At 41.5% G+C, this 22091-nt stretch overlaps 1 protein-coding gene across 1 annotated transcript in view; it reads left to right on the top strand.

Annotated features, from left to right (window-relative positions):
* Nucleotides 1-2662: 2662 nt before the first annotated feature.
* Nucleotides 2663-22091, top strand: part of card11 (caspase recruitment domain family, member 11) — a 302244-nt gene continuing 282815 nt past the window's right edge. Inside the window, exon 1 of the mRNA XM_073060648.1 lies at nucleotides 2663-2883. Within this exon, the coding sequence (XP_072916749.1) occupies nucleotides 2865-2883 (19 nt within the window). The 5' untranslated portion in view covers nucleotides 2663-2864. The remainder of the gene's footprint in view (nucleotides 2884-22091) is intronic.

Raw genomic sequence — 22091 nt, 5'->3', positions numbered from 1 at the left:
AGTAGAAGGGTGGGTTAGTAAGTTTGCTGATGACACAAAGGTTGAGGGAATTGTGGATAGTCTGTGGTGTTGTGGTTAGTCTGGAAGGTTGTCAGAGGTTGCATCGATAGAATGCAGAACTGGGCTGAGAAGTGGCAGATGGAGTTCAGCCTTGATAAGTGTGAAGTTATTCATTTTGGTAGGTCAAATTTGGAGGCAGATTATAGTATAGTATTAAAGGTAAGACTCTTGACAGTGTGGAGGATCAGAGAGATCTTACAGTCCATATCCATAGGACACTCAAAGCTGCTGTGCAGGTTGGCAGTGTTGTTAAAAAGATGTATAGTGTGTTGGCATTCATCACTGTGGGATTGAGTTCAAGAGCCAGGAGGTAATGTTACAGCTATATAAGATTTTAGTCAGATCCCACTTGAAGTACTGTGTTCAGTTCTGGTCACCTGACTACAGGAATGATGTGGATACTACAGAGAGAGTGCAGAGGAGATTTACAAGGATGTCGCCTGGATTGGAGAGTGTACCTTATGAGAATAGTTTGAGTGAACTTGGCCTTTTCTCCTTTGAGTGACAGAAGATGAGAGGTGACTTGATAGAGGTGTATAAGATGATGAGAGGCATTGATCGTTTGGATAACCAGAGGCCTTTTCCCTGGGCTGAAATGCACTGCCACTGACGGTGGTGGAGTCAGATACAATAGGGTCTTTTAAGAGACTCTTAGAAAGGTACATGGGATGAATGCAGGGATCAATGCTGTCTGCATAAAACATTATAATCAGCAAAGCAAAGCGATGCCAGGTCTCTGCAAGGCCAGCATCTATGCACTGAATCTCCAATCACCCTTTGAACGGGTTGGCCACATTGTCCACACACCCAACATCAGACTCCTGAAGCAAAAACTTTGCTTTTCTGAACTCCAAGATGGGAAGTGTTCCTACAGCATTTTGTGTCTGTTTCCAGGTCTATTTTCCAGATTTCCCACATCTGCTATTTTTTAAAAAATCACTCTCACTACTCCTTGTACTGCTGTCTCACCATGAAAGTATTTTGGCCAAAACTTACATGCAGTTGTCTTCTATTTTGTGTTTGCAGGGTACAGAGAGGCTGTCAGTGTCCCCCTTCTCAGAAGGAGCAGAAGCAAGAGAGGGGCAACAAATGGAATTTAATAGGAGGGGGATGATGCAGATGAAAACCACAGTATGTCATTGTCTCACACCTCACAACAGCATCTCCGAGACTGACTCTGTGAAGGGTGAGCATGTTAGATAAGTGGGAGTCTGCACATCCATACTGCCCTAAAGGACCCAGATCAGTCCTTAATTGGAATGCTGTTAGGGTTAGACTGGTGCAGAGTGACAGTTGGATGGTTATTGAATTACCAAGCTTGCCTCATTAGCTGCAAGAGGTAATTAGAAACATGAAGCACACATCCATGCTCTTGCACTTTAGAAGCGCACATCTTCGCTGATGGCTGGCAATGGCCTCACCACACTGGTTACACACAGCTGCTGTGGAGGCACAGCTTTGCCACAGATGGCTGTGGAGGCCAGGTTGCTGGGTATATTTAAAGCAGAAGTTCAAATCACAAACAAGAGAAAGATCTGCAGATGCTGAAAATCTGAGCAACACACGCAAAACGCTGGAGGAACTCAGCAGGCCAGGCAGCATCTGTGGAAAAGAGTACAGTCGACGTTTCGGGCCCAAGCCCTGCAGAAGGGTTTGGGCCCAAAATGTCCACTGTCACTTTTTGCTTAAAGCAAAAGTCAATAGATTCTTAATTCATAAGGATGTCAAAGATTACCAGGAGAAGGCAGGAGAATAGGGTTGGGAAGGATAATGACTGTCGGAGCAGACTCAGCTCCTCTATCTTACAGTCTCGTACTCGTTCTGCTTCTATACAATCTCACACTGCTCCAGCTGAAGATTTGGTCAGAACTGTGGAAGCCATCTTGATCCTCTGAGGAACAGCGAAATGTAATCAGGAAACAGCTGGATGAGCTGCTGGAGCAGAGAGAGAGTGGATCACCTCATTGAGCTGCTGGATGTTGTCGGTGGTTACAGAGACACTGTTACTCTGGTTCTCCAGGATCCAGGGATGCTGCACAAGAAGAGAGCCGTGTTGCACCCACGCCAATTGCTTCTCTGTATCAGAAGCGATGAGACATTGCCAGAACTCACCTGATTCCTCCAGGAGCAACACACACACATTCATACACTCCTCATGTACTCAGAAAGCTCAGGGTCTGAGTGGAGTTAGGTGGCTGGGTCACAGGATTTACTGCACCAGTTCCCCGGGATATTCTGCAGGTTTGGGGCATTACTGACTTTCAATAAAGTTTCCCAGGAGTGCACTCACCACCCCCCTCCCCTCCCCTCCCCCACACAGCTAGACACCTGAGGCCACCCTCTAAATAGGCCAAGGGCAACGCTATGAAGCCGTCCCATCTACTACTACAGCTTCTCGTGAAGGAGAACTGTACAAACTCTCGGGGAGCAGTCAGACTGCAGCCGCGGACGCAGCGGCCGGACTTTGAACGGCACATAAAAGGCACCGTTGTTTACTTAATGCAGCCCGAGTTGTTGTCTGCAAGTCTCTGATCAAGGGGTCCTACAGCTCTGCACACGGAAATTCTCAGCTCGCATGGGTTCCTCTGTATTTTAATGTGTGTCAGTGCGGTTTTACAATTCTCCGCCCACAAGCCCGATAGCAGCTCTGAAGCAATGTGGGTTTTATTTCGTCAAAGCCCGGAGCTCCAACCCGATCAGCCTGAAGCACTCGGCTCAAACAACTGGGCTCCTTCACCTGCTATGATCGAAGCAAGTATGAAGACCAAGCCGCGGAGCAGTTGAGAAGTGAGAAGTTAGTGAACATGACTCTGACTCTGAAAGGTGAGTCTACGCTCTTTATGCAATATTTGTGTAGGCATCAGGTATTTAGGTATGGACCATGATTAACTAAATACAATCATGTGAAGTTAGTTTATATCGGTTGTTTCGACTTTACTGCTCGAAAAGTAAACGCAGTGTCATGTCTTCGACTGCGCTCAAAACTTTGTTTCGAGAATGCGCCCTTGGAGGAGTTGTGCACTTCATCTTGGGAGCGAGTAACTTCACTCACTCAGCGAGAGAAGGGGGTTTATCAGCTGGTCATCCGTGCAAAATGGTTCTTCTTTCGAAAAGCTCAATAGGGAATAGTTTGGTTTAAAAATATGAAAAACTTCCTGAGTGAAATGAACTGTGTGGTGGTAAATACATTTTTTCTCAAAGATTGAAACACGCTTTAATTGGTACCTGTGATACTATATATTATATATATTTGCCTTAATAGAAATAGGTTAGGTTTGGAATTAAGTTGGAACAAAAGCTTGAATCAGCCAGTTGAAATTTAGTATGATATCTACAATAATTGCACACTGCTTTTGACTAATAGAGCTAATCTGAGAGTAGGAATAGTTTGCTTTTATGAGCTGATTCTTGCATAAGTGTGTTAAAGCTCTGCTGCACTGGGATTAGATGATGTTGGGCATCTGTTTTTCAAGTACTTCGTGGATATAACAACTGTAGATCTGATTTATATGTCATTAATGGCTCCTTTTAAAGCTGCAATGTCTCAGGAGACTTAGGAAACAGTTGAACTTACAGTGCAGCTTTCATACCCGCAGAACATCCCAAAGTGATCTACAGTCAATTAGCTACCATTGCAGTCACTTTTGTAAGTCAGGATATGAAACAGCTAATTTGTGCCCACTGAGCACCCAGCAATGTAGTAGTATTGTTAGTTAGTTGGGTTATCAGTGCATGTTGACTGAGGGACAAATTTCTCCATAAATAACCCATTTGATCTTCAAAGTAGTGCAGTTGACACTAGAGTATGCTGGGGCTTGTTTTAATTTTTTAAAGATGGCAATTCCAGAAGTTCTTTGGTATTGTGCAGGAACCATTACTCTTGAGCTAAAATCTCTGAGGTGAAAGTACTTCCCACTCAGCCACAGCTGACACAAATTAAGATTTGTAACAAAATAACAGTGAATTCTATTTGTGTGTACAATGTTTTTTTGGCTTTTAACTGAGAGTTCCCTTTTTATTGCTCATTGTCCCTTTGAGCATGGATGCATCCCCCATTTTCTTGTGACTCCTCAAGGGCTTGAATTGTCAACTGTAATTCTTAAATTTTCAGGCTTCTCTTCAATAATTCTTCCAAATGGCAATCTTAGTGCACAAGCTTATTATGAGTGTTGACAAAGTATTACATGGTTGAAAGAAGCATGACTGGATACCATTGAGTCCTCACCCCCACATCCACAGGTTTTTTTTTAGGAATCATTGGATTCCAGTTTTGGGATTTTGACTTTTTCTTTCTTAAATACAGGATGTGAATTAACCTGAGATCAGGTAACTCTGTACTGTTTGTGACACACAAGATTTATATAATATTGGATATCACCATGTCTTTAGTTACTAGAAACAAACAATATATGTCTGTTTCTTCCTCCTCCTTCTTCCATTTTTCCTTTCTTTGCTAGGGAGTCAGAAATAGTAAGCTTGCTTCAAATAGTAAAGTATATGGAACGGAGAACAGTGGTTACTTCTTCATCAAGCAAAATACAGTTTAGAATGGTTTTATCATAGAATTCATCATAAATAATGCTTTTTGCTTGCCCTCTACAAATTTGTGTCCTGTTTAATAAATCTGCCAAGACAAGCAGTTTTAGGCCTTTATGTGCATTTTATTTACTTTCGGTTACTGAGCATATATTAGTTTTGAATCGTATATCACAAAGACTCAGACTCTTTGGTTGTCCATTCTGAAATTAACATGTTGCAAAGTTCCTTTAACTAATATCAACAGAATAGTTCTGTTCACTTTGAGCAAAAAAAATGGTGAAGCTTTTTAAATTAGATTGCACTTTAAAAGTAAATCTTGCGTACCACCTAGATTAAATATTGTAACTTTTTTTTAAAAAGTTGTACTAATCACTGACCATGCTGGTGAACTTTATAAATGATAAACTCAGTCCAATATCTGTCAATGAAGCTAAAAAGTTAAATTTGAGAAAAATATCTAAGCTGTGAGCTAATTCCAACTGGAAACCCTTAGATATACAGTGCTGAGCAAAATACATTGTTGCTGGAATGTGGTATGTTGAATGAAGGAGGCTGATGAATTTCTTCAAATCCTCACATGAAGACATGGACAGTGACACAGCTTGGAATTAAGGCATAACTCCACCTAATTTTTCAAGTTTTACTTTCTTCTGTTATTTGCATATTTCTCGATATTATTACAAATTAACTTAGTATAAAGTTTTACTTCTGGCTTTAAAATAAATTCATGTGTGAGGAAGCATATATTTAATATATTTTAACAAATATTTACCAGGATAAACAACAATGCCTATTAAATTATGTATACAGGACAGGAATAGGCCACTACATCTCACATGCCTGCTCTGCCAAGTAGATGGATCCTGCTGAGCTATACCTCAGCTACTTTAATGGGCCTCAGCTCCTTCTGAGTTGTACACCTAAACAAATTAATCTGTCATTGAGGCTCAAGAAGTCAATTGTCCCAGCATCCACAACTTTTTAAAACAGATCACTTGAGATCTCAGATTTCTATGAAACATTTACTTATTTGCTCCAATGACAAATTGCTACATTGGGACCTTACTTAAATCTTAGCTTCTGAGTGTCAGTGCATTTTGGATAATAGTTTCATGTGGTAATCCCAATGATAATTATATAATCTAACAAATGGACAGTTCAGTTCCATAACATGACTAAGTCAATGTATTTGTTCTGCTTTGAGCTAAGCTGATTTCATTAGGACCCAAAGGGAATTAGTTCACCACACACACAGTGCGGAAGTAAAATAAGTGAGTCCACCTTTGTCTACCTAGCTTCTTATTATTTAGTTACAGGACTATATTTTCAGAAGTTTGGACTTCTGATTACATGCCCACCATTTAGATTGTACATTGACATAAGGCTTAGGATGGATATGAAGTTTGGAATACTGCCATCGTTATTAAAGTGAATACTGGCACTGTTAGTGGATAATTTCTCAGATATGCCGATTATTTTTTGATGATGGTTAACTCAATTAAATGTTCACTTCTTGATGTTTTTGACCTGGTCAAGTGAATCAGCCAGCTCGGATCAATGAATGGTTGGAAGAACAGCAATTGCTAGCATTTGAGAACCAATAGTGAAAGTTTATGATGAATGTTTTGCTTCTAGAATGAATGATACTAGTTTAGATCATCTACTGCAACATTGGGCCTGAGCTTGTTCGGAAGTGTTGGCAGTTCTACAGTGAATTACCATTATTTACCCTTGTGGATGTCAGCAAGTTTGTGGCTTGCAAGTGAGCACCGAAGTCCTGAGTTGAGTTCTGCTGATCACTTCCAGGCTGCATTCCAATATTGGCCTCCATGTGTAATCTAATAGTAGTGCATGAATTTGCTGAATTCCCCGGTGCTTGCTGACTAAGTTTTGCCATGAACAGTTAGCCTATCCTTTTCAAAGGCCACAAACAGCTGTGAATTACGAGGTTAAGTCATACAGCAATAAAGCATTTGGCTCATCCCATGCGTGCTGACCAAATTACCTTCCTGGGCTAGTGTCATTTGCTTGCATTTGGGCCACGTCCCTTTAAACTTTTCCCATCCGTGAACCTGTCCAAATATCTCTTAAAATATTGCAATTGTACCAACCTCTACCACTTCCTTTGGCAGCTCATTCCATATATCTACCACCCTCTGTATGGGAAAAACTTGCTCTTTGCATCCCCTTTCACTGTTTCTTCCTGCGTCTTAAATCTAAGACTGCTAGTTTTAGACTCCCCTACTTTTTGGAAAAAGACTGACCATCTACTTTATCTACCCACTTTATGATTTTGTAAACCTCTCTAAGGTCACCTTCATCCTCCTTTGCTCCCGGAAAATCAGTCCCAGCCTATCCAACCTCTCCTTATAGTAACTATGTACAGGATTATTTCCATTTTTAAAATTAGTTGTGTATACATTAATGTCTTAATTTGTTGAAAATAATTTAATTTTAACTGATGTTTTATGTTTCAACATTTTCCAGAGCATTCATATAGGATTGATTACTCATGTTTTTTGAATGGTTTGCAATGTTAGTGACATTTAGTATTTTTTTACAGATTTCTCCAGCAGTTTAAACTATAAAACAGGAGAGAGTTGCTCATGCAACTGAGTAACTGTATAAAATATGACTAAAATTGAAGCAATATGAATCATCTAGTGTTATAAGTTCTCAAGTAATAAAATTCTGCAGAAACACACTGATCATTGTTTGAGCCGGTTTCCATTATGAAAAAGGTGAGAGAAATGAGGCCAAAGCATTGTAGATTGATCAGAGTGATGTGTGGATTTCAAGGTTTCTATTACAAATAAACATGTCAAAACATTAACTGTGAGAGACGATGCAACTGAAATTTCTCCTTTTTACTTTGGCAACATGGGGAAGTGTTACAAGTTTCATGTCTGGGACAGATAGACTTTTGATTTTGGCACCAGTGACCATTCTCATAAGCTGGCCCACTCTATTGAAAATAAAGTACTTTTCCTGCTCATTATCTTGTGAAATGATTGCATCACCAAGGGGCCATAGAAATAAAGCTCCTTCATCAGCCCAAACTAAGCTTGTCCTTCTTCGCATTTCAAAGTTCAAGCGGTGATGAGATTGATGCTTTCAAAATATTACAGTACAGAGCGAGAACAACCTTGTTTGTGGATTAGGAGGTTTAGCAGCCACATGGTAGCATGTAGCACAATGAGTAGAAGTGTTACTTCACAGCTCCAGTGATCCAGGTTCAATCCTGACCTTCGGCATTGCGCGTGTGGAGTTTGTACATTTTTTCCTGTGATTACATGTGATCCTCTTAAGAGGACGGGTTTTCTACCAAATGGCATGCAATTGACCACTCTTAATTGGTGTGTAGAATCTTGGAAGAGTTGATGGGAATGCAGAGAAAACAAGATGAGATCATAAACAGGATACTTGATAATAAGCATGAATTTCACAGTGTGAATTTATCCAACTTCCTTGCTGTTTGACAATTTGACATGCTGTAAAGTTTGAATGCTTCTACTTGCAAGAAGAAGGTAGAAATTTTCTACAAATGGCAGCCAATGCTGGGTAAATTTTAATATTAAATCTGAAAGAGCTCTAAATCCACACTTCTCTTTTCACTATATTCCTCGACGGAAACAAAAACTAAATTTATCAAGGCATCCTGTGAGCAAGATGGCACCAGCAGCCAATGAAACTAATGGTGACGTCCTGCAGACTGTTCACAAGTTACTTCTTATTCTCCTTCTTCTTTTAAATATTGGAGCGTGTAATTTACGTTTTGAAATATGTGTTTTTGGGCCAGCTGAGTAATCTGTGCTTTCATTGTGTCCGAGGGAATTCAGTATGGTAAAAACGAGATTGAGAACAGAATGTGCATACTGGCAGAGCATTAACCCATTATTTGCTCTTATTCTTGACCAACTCACTGATTAAAGTGTCGGGCAAGATTGAAATCAACGGGGAAGAGTGGCAGGTGAGCTGGTGTTCAGCACTGTCAGAATCTTTGAACCTCTGTTCGCCAGCCTTCCTCTCCCTCACACTCGCTGCGGTCAGAGGAATGTGCAGGAGTCTTGGGTCCCGGGCAAGATTTGATCAGTACAATCAGGACTCATTTTTAAAAGTACTCTGCAGTTCATGTTTTCTGTATTTCTGGTTACTTTTTTAATTGCAATTTTGATTGGGGTAACTGGTCTGAGGCCTGCCATCAATGAATTACACAGCGTTGTATTGAACTGATCCGAACTAAACTGGACATTCCTAGACTGTTTCACGGACTCTGCAGTTAGATGTTTAATATTCTGTGTGATTCTAATTTGTTTCTTGCCATTTCCATGATTTGTTCTCTTTTTTGGTGTTTAATGTTTTCTTTGAGCGGGTTGCACGCATTGTGTTCTTTGTTTCATGGCTGTCTGTGGGAAGATGAATATCAGGGTTGTATACTGCGTACATACATTGATAATGTACTTTGAATCTTTGAATATGGGGAAAAGAGAGGGGTATAGATTTAAGTTTCTGATCATCATGGATTAGTGAATCTAAATCAACTTTTGTTACGAAGTTTCTATTTGTCAAGTGTGGCTAAATAAAGATATTTTATGAAAATAAGAATGCTCGAGGGGAAAAGATGTTCCAACCTATCCAGTCTTTCTTATAACTTGAGCCCTCCAGTCCTGGGAATATTTTTGTGAATCCTTTCTGCATCTTTTCAAATGTAATGGCATCCTTCCCAGAGCAAGATCGTCAAAATTGCACTCCCAGTGTGGTTGCACCAACGTTTGTTTAGTTGTAACATGATGTCCTAACACTGGTCTAATCCAACAATGGCCATGCCACTTGTCCTTGCCTTATTTTTATTTGCCCTTGCTACTGCATGTGGCCTCTTGTGTTGATTCGCCTGCAACTGTGCTGCCGAAAAAAGCTTGTTGAGTAAAGTACAGGCTATAATGTTGACCCTTCATCCCATTATTACAGTACTTGCTAAGATTCCCACTCCAAGCAACAACCTCCTTAACACTTCCACTCATCACTTCCTTGTCCATCTTCAAAAAAAAAACAATCCAAACGCATCTTTTACATAAAGATTGATCATCCCTCTCAGTTTTCCTTCCGTGGGTCAGTATTTGCTTTGATTTTCCCCCCTCCTTTTATGTCTTAAGCTATTGGGCATCTTTGGTTGGAAGGACTATTTCATTATTAAAATATTTCTATTCAGAATTAGTAGAATTGAATACCCATTGATATAGAGGTAACTCATTTCATTTTGCCCTTCACTTGATTTTAAATGGTACTGTCAGGAGCTAGTGTATATTCTCACTAATTTACCTCTGAGGGTAGCAAGATCACACAAACCTGCAGTTGGCAGTAAGCTGAGTGTTGACTTTAAGATGCGATTTTACAGGTTATCAAAGGAGAGTTTTATGATAGTAAGTAAGAAACCTATTCCATTGGCAGAATGGTCAACAACAATAGGTTAGAAATCTGTAATGAAGAGAGAAAAAAGATCTAGTGCCTTCCTGGCGTATATGACAAATGAACTCTCCTCAGGCTTCCAGCTGGGTACAGGTATCGATTTTAACCAACGTTTCAATGACAAACTCTGCCATGTTCATCAGGGCACATCTAGTCTGGTGGTAATTATACCCTGTCATCCAATGCTCTTGATTGGATAGCTCTCATCCAATCAGGTTCTGCTCTCCCACCTTTTTTACAATCGAATTCCAGTTCTTACTTAGAGCGATACCTTCTCAAAGCTTATATGGGTCAAAGATGACTTGGTACTCTGCACAGCTGGCATTTACAAGATTCCCTGTGAATGCAGAGTAGCATATATCAACCAGAGGGAATGCACGGTGGAAGTTCCCATCAAGGAGCACAGAAGGTGTATCCATTGGGTTACCCAGTGAAAGTGGCACTGGCAGAACATTACATTTGCAATGGCCATAGGATTGACTTTGACAGCACAAAACTATAGTGCCATGCCAATGGCTTTTGGGACTGCCTGGTGAAGGAAGCCATTGAAATAAAACTAGAGGAAAAGAATTTTAACAGAGACAAAGGTTTTGCTCTAAGTAAAAACTGGAATTTGATTGTAAACAAGGTGGGACAGCAGAAACATGATTTGGATGAGGACTAACCAATCAGGAGAGATGGACAATGGGGGTATAAATATTACCTCACTAGACTTGCCCACGCATCATCCCTGATGAAGATTATCAAAATCGATACCTGTACGTGGGTAGAAACCCAGGAAGAGTTTATCTATATAATAAACAGCTCAGGAAGAGGTGAGATGTAGAGAAAAATTATCTTAATGAGTTTTTATGATTTGGAAACATTGTCTGAAAGGATTGTGAAAACATATTCAACAGTAACAAAAGAAAGATAATTGAAGGGAAAGATAATACAGGGAAAGAATTATTTTAGAAAGCTCTTTCAAAGAACTAGCAACAGGAACAAAGAACGAAGGAGCCTCCTTTTTGTTTGGAGATCTGTGTTGTTTGAATATTGGATAATGTGACAGTGCTTTGTATGACCCATGCCCCATATTGCTTGTTATCAGGCCAAGATTTATTGTTACAAGGGGCACTCAAGAAACATTTCCAGAAGAGGAGTAGTCATTGGCTGTCTTACAAAAGGAGTGTATAAAGAAAAAACAATTGGTCACGTGAGGCTGCCTTCTGCACATCATGAGCTTACCATATCATGGTTCCTACCCTGCTCATTAAATATCCCAAGGAAAAGGTCTATCTAGATAACTTCTGCTTCTGAAAATGTAGTGTTGATGACACCCACTTCCTGGCAAAACATCAAAACATGATAAATAACTCGTGTTCGTCCTCCACTAATGATGTCTGCAATACCTTAGTTCAAAACCGAAAGATGTGTCTCTGACATCCGCACTTATCCCGTTATGAGAATATGAAGTTGATCAGCAAAGGCACACCGTTAATTACTTTAATTAAGGAGAAGCACAGTGATTTACAATCAAGGAAATACTATGTGAAATCTTCAATTCCAACTCCGGACCCTGCTGGGCAGCATCTATGGAGGAAAGTGAACAGTTGACGTTTAGACTGCGACCATTCATCGGACTGGAAAGGGCAGAAGCCAGAATAGAAGGGTAAGGGTAGGGGTCGAGCAGGAGCTGGCAGGTGATAGGTGGATCCAGGTGAGAGTGGGGAGGTAGGTGAGTGGGGGATGGGGTAAAGGAAATAATGTGAGAAGCTGTGAGGTGATAGTTGGGGAAGGCAAAGGACTGAAGAAGGAATCCAATGGGAGAAGACAGTAGCCCATGGAATAAAGGGAAGGAGATAGGGAAACACAGGGAGGAAGGTAAAGCCGATGGGCAGATCATGGGGTTGGGTGAGGTGAAAGAGAGTGGTTAATGGCTGAAGGGTCTTGGTCTGACGTGCAGACTGTTCACTTCCCTCCGTAGATACTGCGAGACCTGCTGAGTTCCTCCAGTAAGAAGTCAATTTTGTGTGTGTTGACCCACATTGCCAGCGTCTCCAGTCTCTCGTGATTAGACCCTGTAAAATCACACTCACGTTTCAGCCCTGGCTATTCAAGAATGAAATCTGGTTGAAAAAATGCTGATTGAAATAGCAAGTTCAAAACAGGACTTTATCAGACCCAAAATATGTGTCAGGTAACCATGAAGAGAATAGAACCCTTTGAGCATCAATGTAGTAATGCATTTGTGGAACCAGGGGAGATTGTAGAAGTCATAACTGAACACATCTCATCTGCACTTATTGTGAAGGTCATGGAGGCTAAAGAAATCAAGGAAGACCATAGTGATATCTTGGAACATATCAACAGTATAAAAGAAGTCTTAAATCACATAAAAATCCTTGGGATTTATCATCTATCTTGGTCTAGGACATTGTGGAAAGGTAAGAAGATATTGCAGGGAGCTTGACAGAGTCCAGAATAGGATCCAGGGCAAGCTGGCTAACTGGATTCAAAGTTAGATTGGCAGAAGGAGTTGGAGAAGAATAACAACGGGCTGTCTTTCAGATTCAGGGCCTGGAACCAGTTGGATGCTGCCTGCTATTGCTCTTCATACATTTTAATAATTTGATTGAAATGTACTAGGCATTGTTAGCAAGTTTGTGAGTGACACCAAGCTGGTGATATAGTGGACAGTGAATAAGGTTGGAACTGGTTTTAGATCGACTGGCAAGGTGGGCCAGGGAACAACAAATGACATTGAACAAGTGTGTAATGTTGCATTTTGGTAGTACTAAACAGGGTGGGACTTGCTTAGTAATTGGCAAGGCCCTAGGTGGTGTAGAACAGAAAGCTGAAGGAGGTGACACTGGTAGACAGGGTAGTGAAGAAGGTGTTTTGCACTCTTTCTTTGGCTCACCAGGCTTGGGTGAGGTACGTATCTGATGTTTCTTCTTATTTGTTCTTCATTCTTTGTCTGTTAGTAAATAGTTAGAGTAGTGTTGGCATGTGGCCAAGAGGTCAAGCCGTTCATCTAGTTATCTGAAGGTCGCTAGTTTGAGCCTTGGCTGAGGCTGTGTGTGTGTCCTTGAGCAAGGCACTTAACCACACATTGCTCTGCGACGACACCAGTGCCAAGCTGTATGGGTCCTAATGCCCTTCTCTTGGACAACCTCATGGAGAGGGGAGACTTGCAGCTTGGGCAACTGCCGGTCTTCCGTTTTAAGAAAAACCTTGCTTGGAAACTTTCCAAGGTGCAAATCCATGGTCTATCAAGACTAACGGAGGCCTACTACAGTTAGAGTAGTGAGAATGGCTTCAAGGACTGTTCTTTGTGTGAGATGTGAGAAATTTAGGAGAACTCCAGCCTCCCAGGCAACTACATCTGCACTAGGTGCACCAAGCTGCTGCCCCTCAGAGAACGTGTTAAGGAACTGAAACTGCAGCTTGATGGCCATTGGCTCAAACGGGAAACTAAGGAGGTGATTAATATGAGCTACAGGGAGGTAGTCACCCCAAAGTGGTAGGAGGTAGGGAAATGAGTGACTGTAAGGACAGGGAAGGGAAATGGGCAGCGAGTACAGAGTATCCCTGTGGCCATTCCCCTCAACAATAAGTATACTGTTTTGGATACTTTTGAAGGGGATTGCCTACCAGGGGAGCGCCGTAGCAACTGGGTCTCTGCAACTGAGTCTGGCGCTGTGGCTCAGTAGGGGAGAGGGGAGAAGAGGGCTACGGTAGTGACAAGGGACTCTATAGTTAGAGTAGATGTGAGATTTGGTGGATGTGATAGTCACCTGGATGGCATGTTGCCTCCCAGGTGCCAGGATCAGGGTTTATGACATTTTAAAGGGGGAAGGTGAGCAGCCAGAAGTTTTGGTACATATTGGCACCACTGACATAGGTAGGAAAAGTGGAGAGGTCCTGAAGAGGGAATTTAGGGAACTAGGTAAATAGCTGAAAAGGAGTCAATTCTTAAGGATGTGGTTTTGGGGTATTTGGAGGCACAGGATAAAATAGGCCAAAATCTTGCCTGACAAATCTGTTAGAATTCTTTGTGGGAATAAGCATTATAGTCAAAGGAGAATTGGTGCATGTTGTTTACTTGGGTTTTCAGAAGGACTTTGATAAGGTGCTGCACTTGGGTCTGCTTAACAAGATAAGAGCCCATTGTATTACAGGAAAGATACTTGCATGGATAGAGCATTGGCTGATTGACAGGAGGCAAAGAGTGGGAGTAAAGGGAGCCTTTTCTAATTGGCTGCTGGTTTCTAGTGGTGGGCCACAGGGGTTGTTTTTGGGACCATTTCTTGTTACGTTGTATGTCAAATGATTTGCAAGAAGGAATTGATGGTTTGTGCCTAGATTTGCAGACAACGAAGATAGGTGAAGGGGCAGGCAGTGTTGAGGAAGCAGGGAGGAGGCAGAAGGATGGACAGATTAAGAAAATGGGCAAAAGAAGTGGCAGATGGAATATCATGTCAGAAAGTGTATGGTCATGCACTTTGGTAGAAGGAATAAAAGCATAGACTTTTTTTTTAAATGGGGAGAAAATTAAAAAATCCAACCTGCAAAAGGACTTGGGAGTGTTTGTGCAGGATTCTCTAAAGGGTAATTTGCAGGTTGAGGAATGCAAATCAAGTTCAAGTTCAAGTCAAGTTCAAGTTGCTTTTATTGTCATTTTGACTATAAACTGCTGGTACAGTACACAGTAAAAATGAAACAACGTTCCTCCAGGACCCTGGTGCTACATGAAACAACACAAAACTACACTAGACTATGTGAGACAGCACAAGGCTACATTAGACTATGTAAAACAACATAAAAACTGCACCAGACTACAGACCTGCACAGGCTACATAAAGTGCACAAAACAGTGCAGGGCAGTGCAATAATTAATAAACAAGACAACAGGCACAGGAGAGGACACATTACAATGTCAGTCTAGACTCTGAGTTTTGAGGAGTCTGATAGCTAGGGGGAAGAAACTGTTGCACAGTCTGATCGTGAGAACCCGAATGCTTCAGTACCTTTTCCCAGATGGCAGGAAGGAAGAGAGTTTGTGTGAGGGGTGCGTGGGGTCCTTCACAATGCTGTTAGGTTTGCGGGTGCAGCATGTCGTGTAAATGTCTGTAATAGGGGGAAGAGAGACCCCAATGATCTTCTCTGCTGACCTCACTATCCGCTGCAGGCTCTTGCGATCCGAGACAGTGCAATTTCTGAACCAGGCAACGATGCAGCTACTCAGGATGCTCTCGATACATCATCTGTAGAATGTGATGAGGATGAGGGGTGGGAGATGGACTTTCCTCAGCCTTTGCAGAAAGTAGAGGCACTGCTAGACTTTCTTGGCAATGGAGCTGGTGTTGAGGGACCAAGTGAGATTCTCTGCCAGGTGAACACCAAGAAATTTGGTGCTCTTAACGATCTCAACAGAGGAGCCATCAATTTTCAGTGGAGAGTGGTCGCTCCGTGCCCTCCTGAAGTCAACAACCATCTCTTTAGTTTTGTTCACATTCAGAGACAGTTTGTTGGTTCTGCACCAGTCTGTTAGCCACTGCATCCCCTCTCTATATGCTCACTTGTCGTTCTTGCTGATGAGACCCACCACGGTTGTGTCATCGGCAAACTTGCTGATGTGGTTCGAGCTGTGTGTTGCTGCACAGTCATGGGTCAGCAGAGTGAACAGCAGTGGACTGAGCACACAGCAATGTTAGCATTCATTTTGATAGGACTGGAATATAAAAACAAAGATGTAATGCAGAGTCTTTATAAGACACTGGCAAGGCTTCAGTTGGAGTATTATGAGCAGTTTTGGCCCCCTTATTTAAGAAGGGATGTAGTGACATTGGAGAGGGTTCCAAGGAGGTTCACAAGAATGATTCAGGAATGAATGACTTATCATATGAGGAGCGATTGATGGCTCAGGGCCTTTCCTCGCTGAAATTTAGAAGAATGAAGGGTAATCTCATTGAAACCTTCCCAATGTTGAAAGGCCTCAATAGAGTGGATGTGGAATGGATGTTTCCTATGGTGGGGCCATCTAGGACAACAGCACACAGCCCCATTTAGAGTGGAAATGAGGAATTTCTTTAGTCATAGAATAGAGAATCTGTGGAATTTGTTGCTACAGGTAGCTGTAGAAGTCAGGTTATTGGGTGTATTTAACATATAGGTTGATAGGTTCTTGATTGTTAAGGCATGAAAGGTTATGAGGAGAAGGCAGGAGAATGGGGTTGAGAGGGAAATGGATCAGCCATGATGAAATGGTGGAGCAGACTCGATGGACTGAATGGTTTAATTCTGTTTTTATGTCCTAATCCTTGAGAAGTGATATGTCCACTTAATAAATAGTTCTGTGTGTTTGGAACAGAAGTAGCTAACCGGCCAAACAGTTGAGTTTAATGAACTACCATATAAAATTGTGATGCTACTTCATTTCCCAAAATGTGGAAGTATAAATCACTGCTGTAGGAATTGGTTTGTGCCCACAGCACAGTTCTCAAAATGGCCAGCTGGTTTCTTTTAGTGAGTATATTGAGGGATGGCTAAAGTACAGAGAGTGTTCCTTTGCTCTCCTTCAAGTATTGTGTACATGTCCTGAATGGGGCAAATGGAATGATGATTCTGCCTCTTATCCAAAGCCACCCACTGTTCCATTGGCTGACTTGAATGCACAGTTTTCTGGCTTCGAGGGAAGGGTGACACATATGGAATTATAACTGATATGGCAAATCTCTAGTAAAGGTTCTAGATAATAAATAAAGATATGTATATTGCCATTTTGATGGCAAAGGATATTAAGTCTTCTATACCATTGAGTGCATTGGATTCCTTATTAATGTTACAGAAGGGCATGAAGAAACCCATACAATGAAGGCATTAGGGAAGGGCCTCCGTCCGAAACAACACTAGTCGAGTTGCTGCTCCACAGCTTTGATGACCTGGATTTGATCCCGACCACCAGTACTGTTGATGCGGAATTTGCACATTTCTCCTTGCGTATGTTAGTTTCCCCCAAGAGCTCACAAAAATGTGGGAGAATTGGGGACAATAGGTTAATTGGGGATTATAAATTTCCGCTAATACAGTTTGAGGTAAAATCTGTGGATAGTTGATGGAAATGTGAGGAGAAACATTTGCGGGGAAATTTAGTGGGCAAAGAGATCTCTCTGAGATGCATCATGGACTCAATGGGCCAAATGGCCATCTCCTCTGTCATTGGGAAAATGGTACATGGTATTATTAGATTAAAAAGTATTTCTAAAAGATGGTCACATTTTGTATTTGTTCTCAGTAAAGAAAAGCTAACTCTGTTCTCAAAGGTTAATTGGTTTCTTGAATGTGTGTGAATGACAGATATATCCAATCTTGTAATCTTACTTGTAATCTTGGGAGTGACATGTTGTGTTAACAGAATCAGTTCACTTCTACAAAGTGGGTATTGAGGGAAGGGACAAATTACACACTTTGCGATGGTTTGGTAACCATCTCATTTTTCTAACTCGTATCCTTATAGTTTTCCTTCTTTCTCTGCTCTGCTAGGTTCCCTGTGATTGAGCTAATGAGTAAAACATCTTGGCCATTTCACTTCTGATCAGTGTTGGATAGCTTCCTTCAGGTAGCTGATAACAGTATTAGAAAACTAAGGACACATCTAAGCAAGAAATGTAGCCTAAATAAGGTAGCTATCATATCCCTTACTGCTTCTCCCCGTTAAGACCCCCCTCAAGCTCATGCCTCGTGTAAAAGTGAGGCAATTCCATTGTTTTTGGTAATGCTTTAATGATATTTTCCAATTTTATATTGTTGTCAGTGGTGATTATGTGCAAGTCTTTAGAGTGGAACATTGAACTCATGGTTTTCTAATCAGAGTGGTAACTCTGAGCCAAACTCTGATCTGGGGCAGTGGTTCCCAAACCTTTTTGGGTTACTGACCCCTGGGCTCTCATGGAATGGCTTTGACTCCAGTGGAAAATATAGTAGCTAAATAACATAAATTAGGTATGTGTAGACACAGTACACGATAGACAGTGGAGGTTCTGGTGTGTTGGTAACCATAAGAGTACCAGAGAATAATCTTTGGGGCAGCACAGTAGTGAAGTGATTAGCGTAGTGTTTTACAGCGCTAGCTGTAAGATCATAATTCAATTCCTGCCATTGTCTATAAGGAGGTTATATGTCCTCCCCGTGACTGTGTGCATTTCTTGTGTGCTCCAGTTTTCTCCCACACTGCAAAGACATACAGGTTAAGGTTCGTAAGTTGTAGGCATACTATGTTGGCAAAGAAAGCATGGTGACATTTGTGGGCTGCCTTCAGGGCATCCTGAGTGTGTTGGTCTTTGATACATTTTACTGTATGTTTCAATGTACATATGACAATAAAATTAATCTAATTTAATCAAATAGAGTTGACTATACTGACTTTATTATAGCAGGTATTATAGTGTGCTCAAAGGCAACACAAGTGAATCTTCAGATGCTGGAAATAAATAAAAACACAAAATGCCGGCAGAACTCAGCAGGCCAGACTGACTCCTGATGAAGGGTTTTGGCCTGAAACATCGTCACTGCCTCCTCCCATAGATGCTGTCTGGCCTGCTGAGTTCTGCCAGCATTTTGTGTTTTTATTATTGTGTGCTCTCTACCTTGCAAGCTGGATACATCATAATTACTGATGACACTTGACTACTGCAGTTTTATTAGAAGGTTTGTGATTTCTCTGAGAATTTTTATTTTGATTGAGATATTGTTCAGAAGGAAAGCCACAAGTCTCACTAGCTGTGTGGTTCCTGGGTTGTCCCTTGTGCTCACGCTTGGATCTGCTCAAACCCAGTCCCAGGACTATACAGGACAAATGGCTGAGACAGACTGAGGGCTTCACAAACAAAACAGTTTGATGTTTCACTCCTGGATAAGCAATCCTGGCGAGGGACTCCAGAGCAAATCAAAAGTGGGTACTTGGAAAGATTAAGGGCAGAACTGGACCACTCTCCAGTGGAGATTGTGTCTGATGTCTTCTGCAGATGGCATGCTGATCTGTTAAGAGCAGGGTCAATTGTTAGAGAAGAAAGGTGCCTGAAGCTGCCAGAACCACTTCCTGCAGACCCATAATCAACTCCTACAACCACCATGGAGGAGGCCTCAGAACCTGAGATTGTTTCACAGCCACAAGCCTCACCGACCCCACCCCACTGTCAGGTAAGATGTTATCCCACAAGAGAAAGAAATCCTCCACAGAAATTACACCTTTAGACCTAAATAGGACAATTGAAAATTTACTCTGCTGTGGTTGTATTAAATAGTATATTGTGTGTGGTGAAGTATACACATAAAGCGTGGTGGTGGCTGCATCATGCTGTGGGGATGCTTCACTGCAGCAGGCCCAGGAAAGCTTGTGAAGGTAGAGGGTAAAATGAATGCAGCAAAATACAGGGAAATCCTGGAGGAAAACCTGATGCAGTCCAGAAGATGACTGCGACCTGGGAGATTTGTTTTCCAGCATGACAATGACCCCAAACCTAAGGCCAAAGCTTCACAGGAATGTCTTAAAAACAACAAAGTTAATGTCCTGGAGTGGCCAAGTCAGAGTCTAGACCTCAATCCAATTGAGCATTTGTGGCTGGACTTGAAAAGGGCTGTTCACTTACGATTTCCATGCAATCTGACAGAGCTTGAGCAGGTTTGTAAAGAAGAATGGGGACGAAAGATGTTGCAAACCTTATGGAGACTGATAGCTACCACACAGACTCAAGGCTGTAATTGCTGCCAAAGGTGCATCTGCAAAATACTGAATTGAAGGGAGTGAGTAATAATTGTAATAAATTCAGACCAATTTGTTGACATTTGTTTTCACTTTGACACAAGAGTCTTTTCTGTTGATCAGTGTTAAAAAAGCCAAATTAAATCCACTGTGATTCAATGTCATAAAACAATAAAACATAAAAACTCCCAAGAGGGGTATGTGTGTGTTTTTTAAAAAAAAATCACATATTTGAGTTGAGTTCTGGTCTATATCAAGTTGAAGTTTATAGCTAAGCTGGCAAGACTTGTGTATTCAATATTTCAGTAATATTTGAGTAATATTGCAGATATGTTGTTTGATCATGTTCAATTGGAGAAGGGTGTATTATGACATTATCGGACAGGAACTTGGGAGCGTAAATTTGGAACAGATGTACTGAGGGAAATGTACAACAGTACGGTGAAGGAACTATGATTGACAATCCAGTCAAGAGGAAGAAAGAAGCATATTTAAGGTTTAAGAAGCAAGGATCAGACAGAGTTCTACAGACTTACAAAGTAGCCAGAAGTGAGCTTAGGAGAGCAAGAAAGGGATATAAGAAGGCTTTGGTGAGTAGAATTAAGGGAAACCCTTAGGCATTCTACATATATCTGAAGAGCAGGAGGATGACTACAATAAGGATAGAACCATTAGAGATAAAAAGAGGAAACATTGTCTGGAGTCAGAAGAGGTTGGGGGGTCTTTAATCTATACTTTCCAGTGAGAGGGATTTTGCAAAGTGTGTTAGAATGAGCTGACATTAAGAAAGAGGATGTACTAGAACTTTTGATTAGGATAGATTAGTCCCTGGGAGCCGATGGGATGCACCCCAAATTATTACAGGATGTGAGGACACTATGCCTCCATGAGATTGGAGGGCAAATATTATTCCTTTGTTCAAGAAGGGTAATAGAAATAACCCTGGGAATGGTAGGCCAATGAGCCTTATGTCAATGGTGGATAAACTTTTGCAGAGGAATCTTAGGAGAGACAGGATTTATGTGCATTTGAAGAGCATAGTCAGCATGGCTTTGTGAGGGGCAGCTCAAGCCTCATGGTCCTGATTGCATTTTTTGAGGAAGTGATGAAGTAAATTAAGACCAAAAGACATTGGAGCAGAATTAGGGCATCTTGGCCCATTGAGTCTGCTCCAACATTCAATTATGGCCAATCCTGTTTTCCCCTGCTCAGCCCTGCTCCGCGGCCTTCTCCCCGTAACCTTTGATGCCATGGCCAATAAAGAAACTATCAATCTCCGCCTTAAATACACCCAATGATCTGGCCTCCTCGGCTGCCTATGGTAACAGTTTCCACGAATTCACCACCCTCTGGCTAAAGAAATTTCTCTGCTTCTCTGTTTTAAACAGAGTCATGAGGTAATGTTGCAGCTCTATAAAACTCTGTTTAGACCACACTCAGACTGTTGGGTTCAGTTCTGGTCTTCTCATCATAGGAAGGTTGTAGAAGCTTTAGAAAGGGTGCAGAGAAGATCTACCAGTATACTGCCTGGATTAGAGAGCATGTCCTCTGAGGATACATTGAGCAAGCTGGGATCTTTCTCTTTGGAATGAAGGAGAATGAGAGGTGACTTGATGGAGTTGTATAAGATGGTTAAAGGGTTAGACAGTTAATGTCTCTAATAAGTAGATGATGAGTATGAGGGAGCATAATTTTAAGATAGATAGATAGATACTTTATTCATCCCCATGGGGAAATTCAACTTTTTTTTCCAATGTCCCATACACTTGTTGTAGCAAAACTAATTACATACAATACTTAACTCAGTAAAAAATATGATATACATCTAAATCACTATCTCAAAAAGCATTAATAAAAGCTTTTTAAAAAGTTCTTAAGTCCTGGCGGTAGAATTGTAAAGCCTAATGGCATTGGGGAGTATTGACCTCTTCATCCTGTCTGAGGAGCATTGCATCGATAGTAACCTGTCGCTGAAACTGCTTCTCTGTCTCTGGATGGTGCTATGTAGAGGATGTTCAGAGTTATCCATAATTGACCGTAGCCTACTCAGCGCCCTTCGCTCAGCTACCGATGTTAAACTCTCCAGTACTTTGCCCACGACAGAGCCCGCCTTCCTTACCAGCTTATTAAGACGTGAGGCGTCCCTCTTCTTAATGCTTCCTCCCCAACACGCCACCACAAAGAAGAGGGCGCTCTCCACAACTGACCTATAGAACATCTTCAGCATCTCACTACAGACATTGAATGACGCCAACCTTCTTAGGAAGTACAGTCGACTCTG

This window comes from Hemitrygon akajei, chromosome 11 (genome assembly GCF_048418815.1).
Source record: "Hemitrygon akajei chromosome 11, sHemAka1.3, whole genome shotgun sequence".
NCBI lineage: Eukaryota > Metazoa > Chordata > Chondrichthyes > Myliobatiformes > Dasyatidae > Hemitrygon > Hemitrygon akajei.
This window is presented reverse-complemented; position numbering and strand designations above follow the sequence as displayed.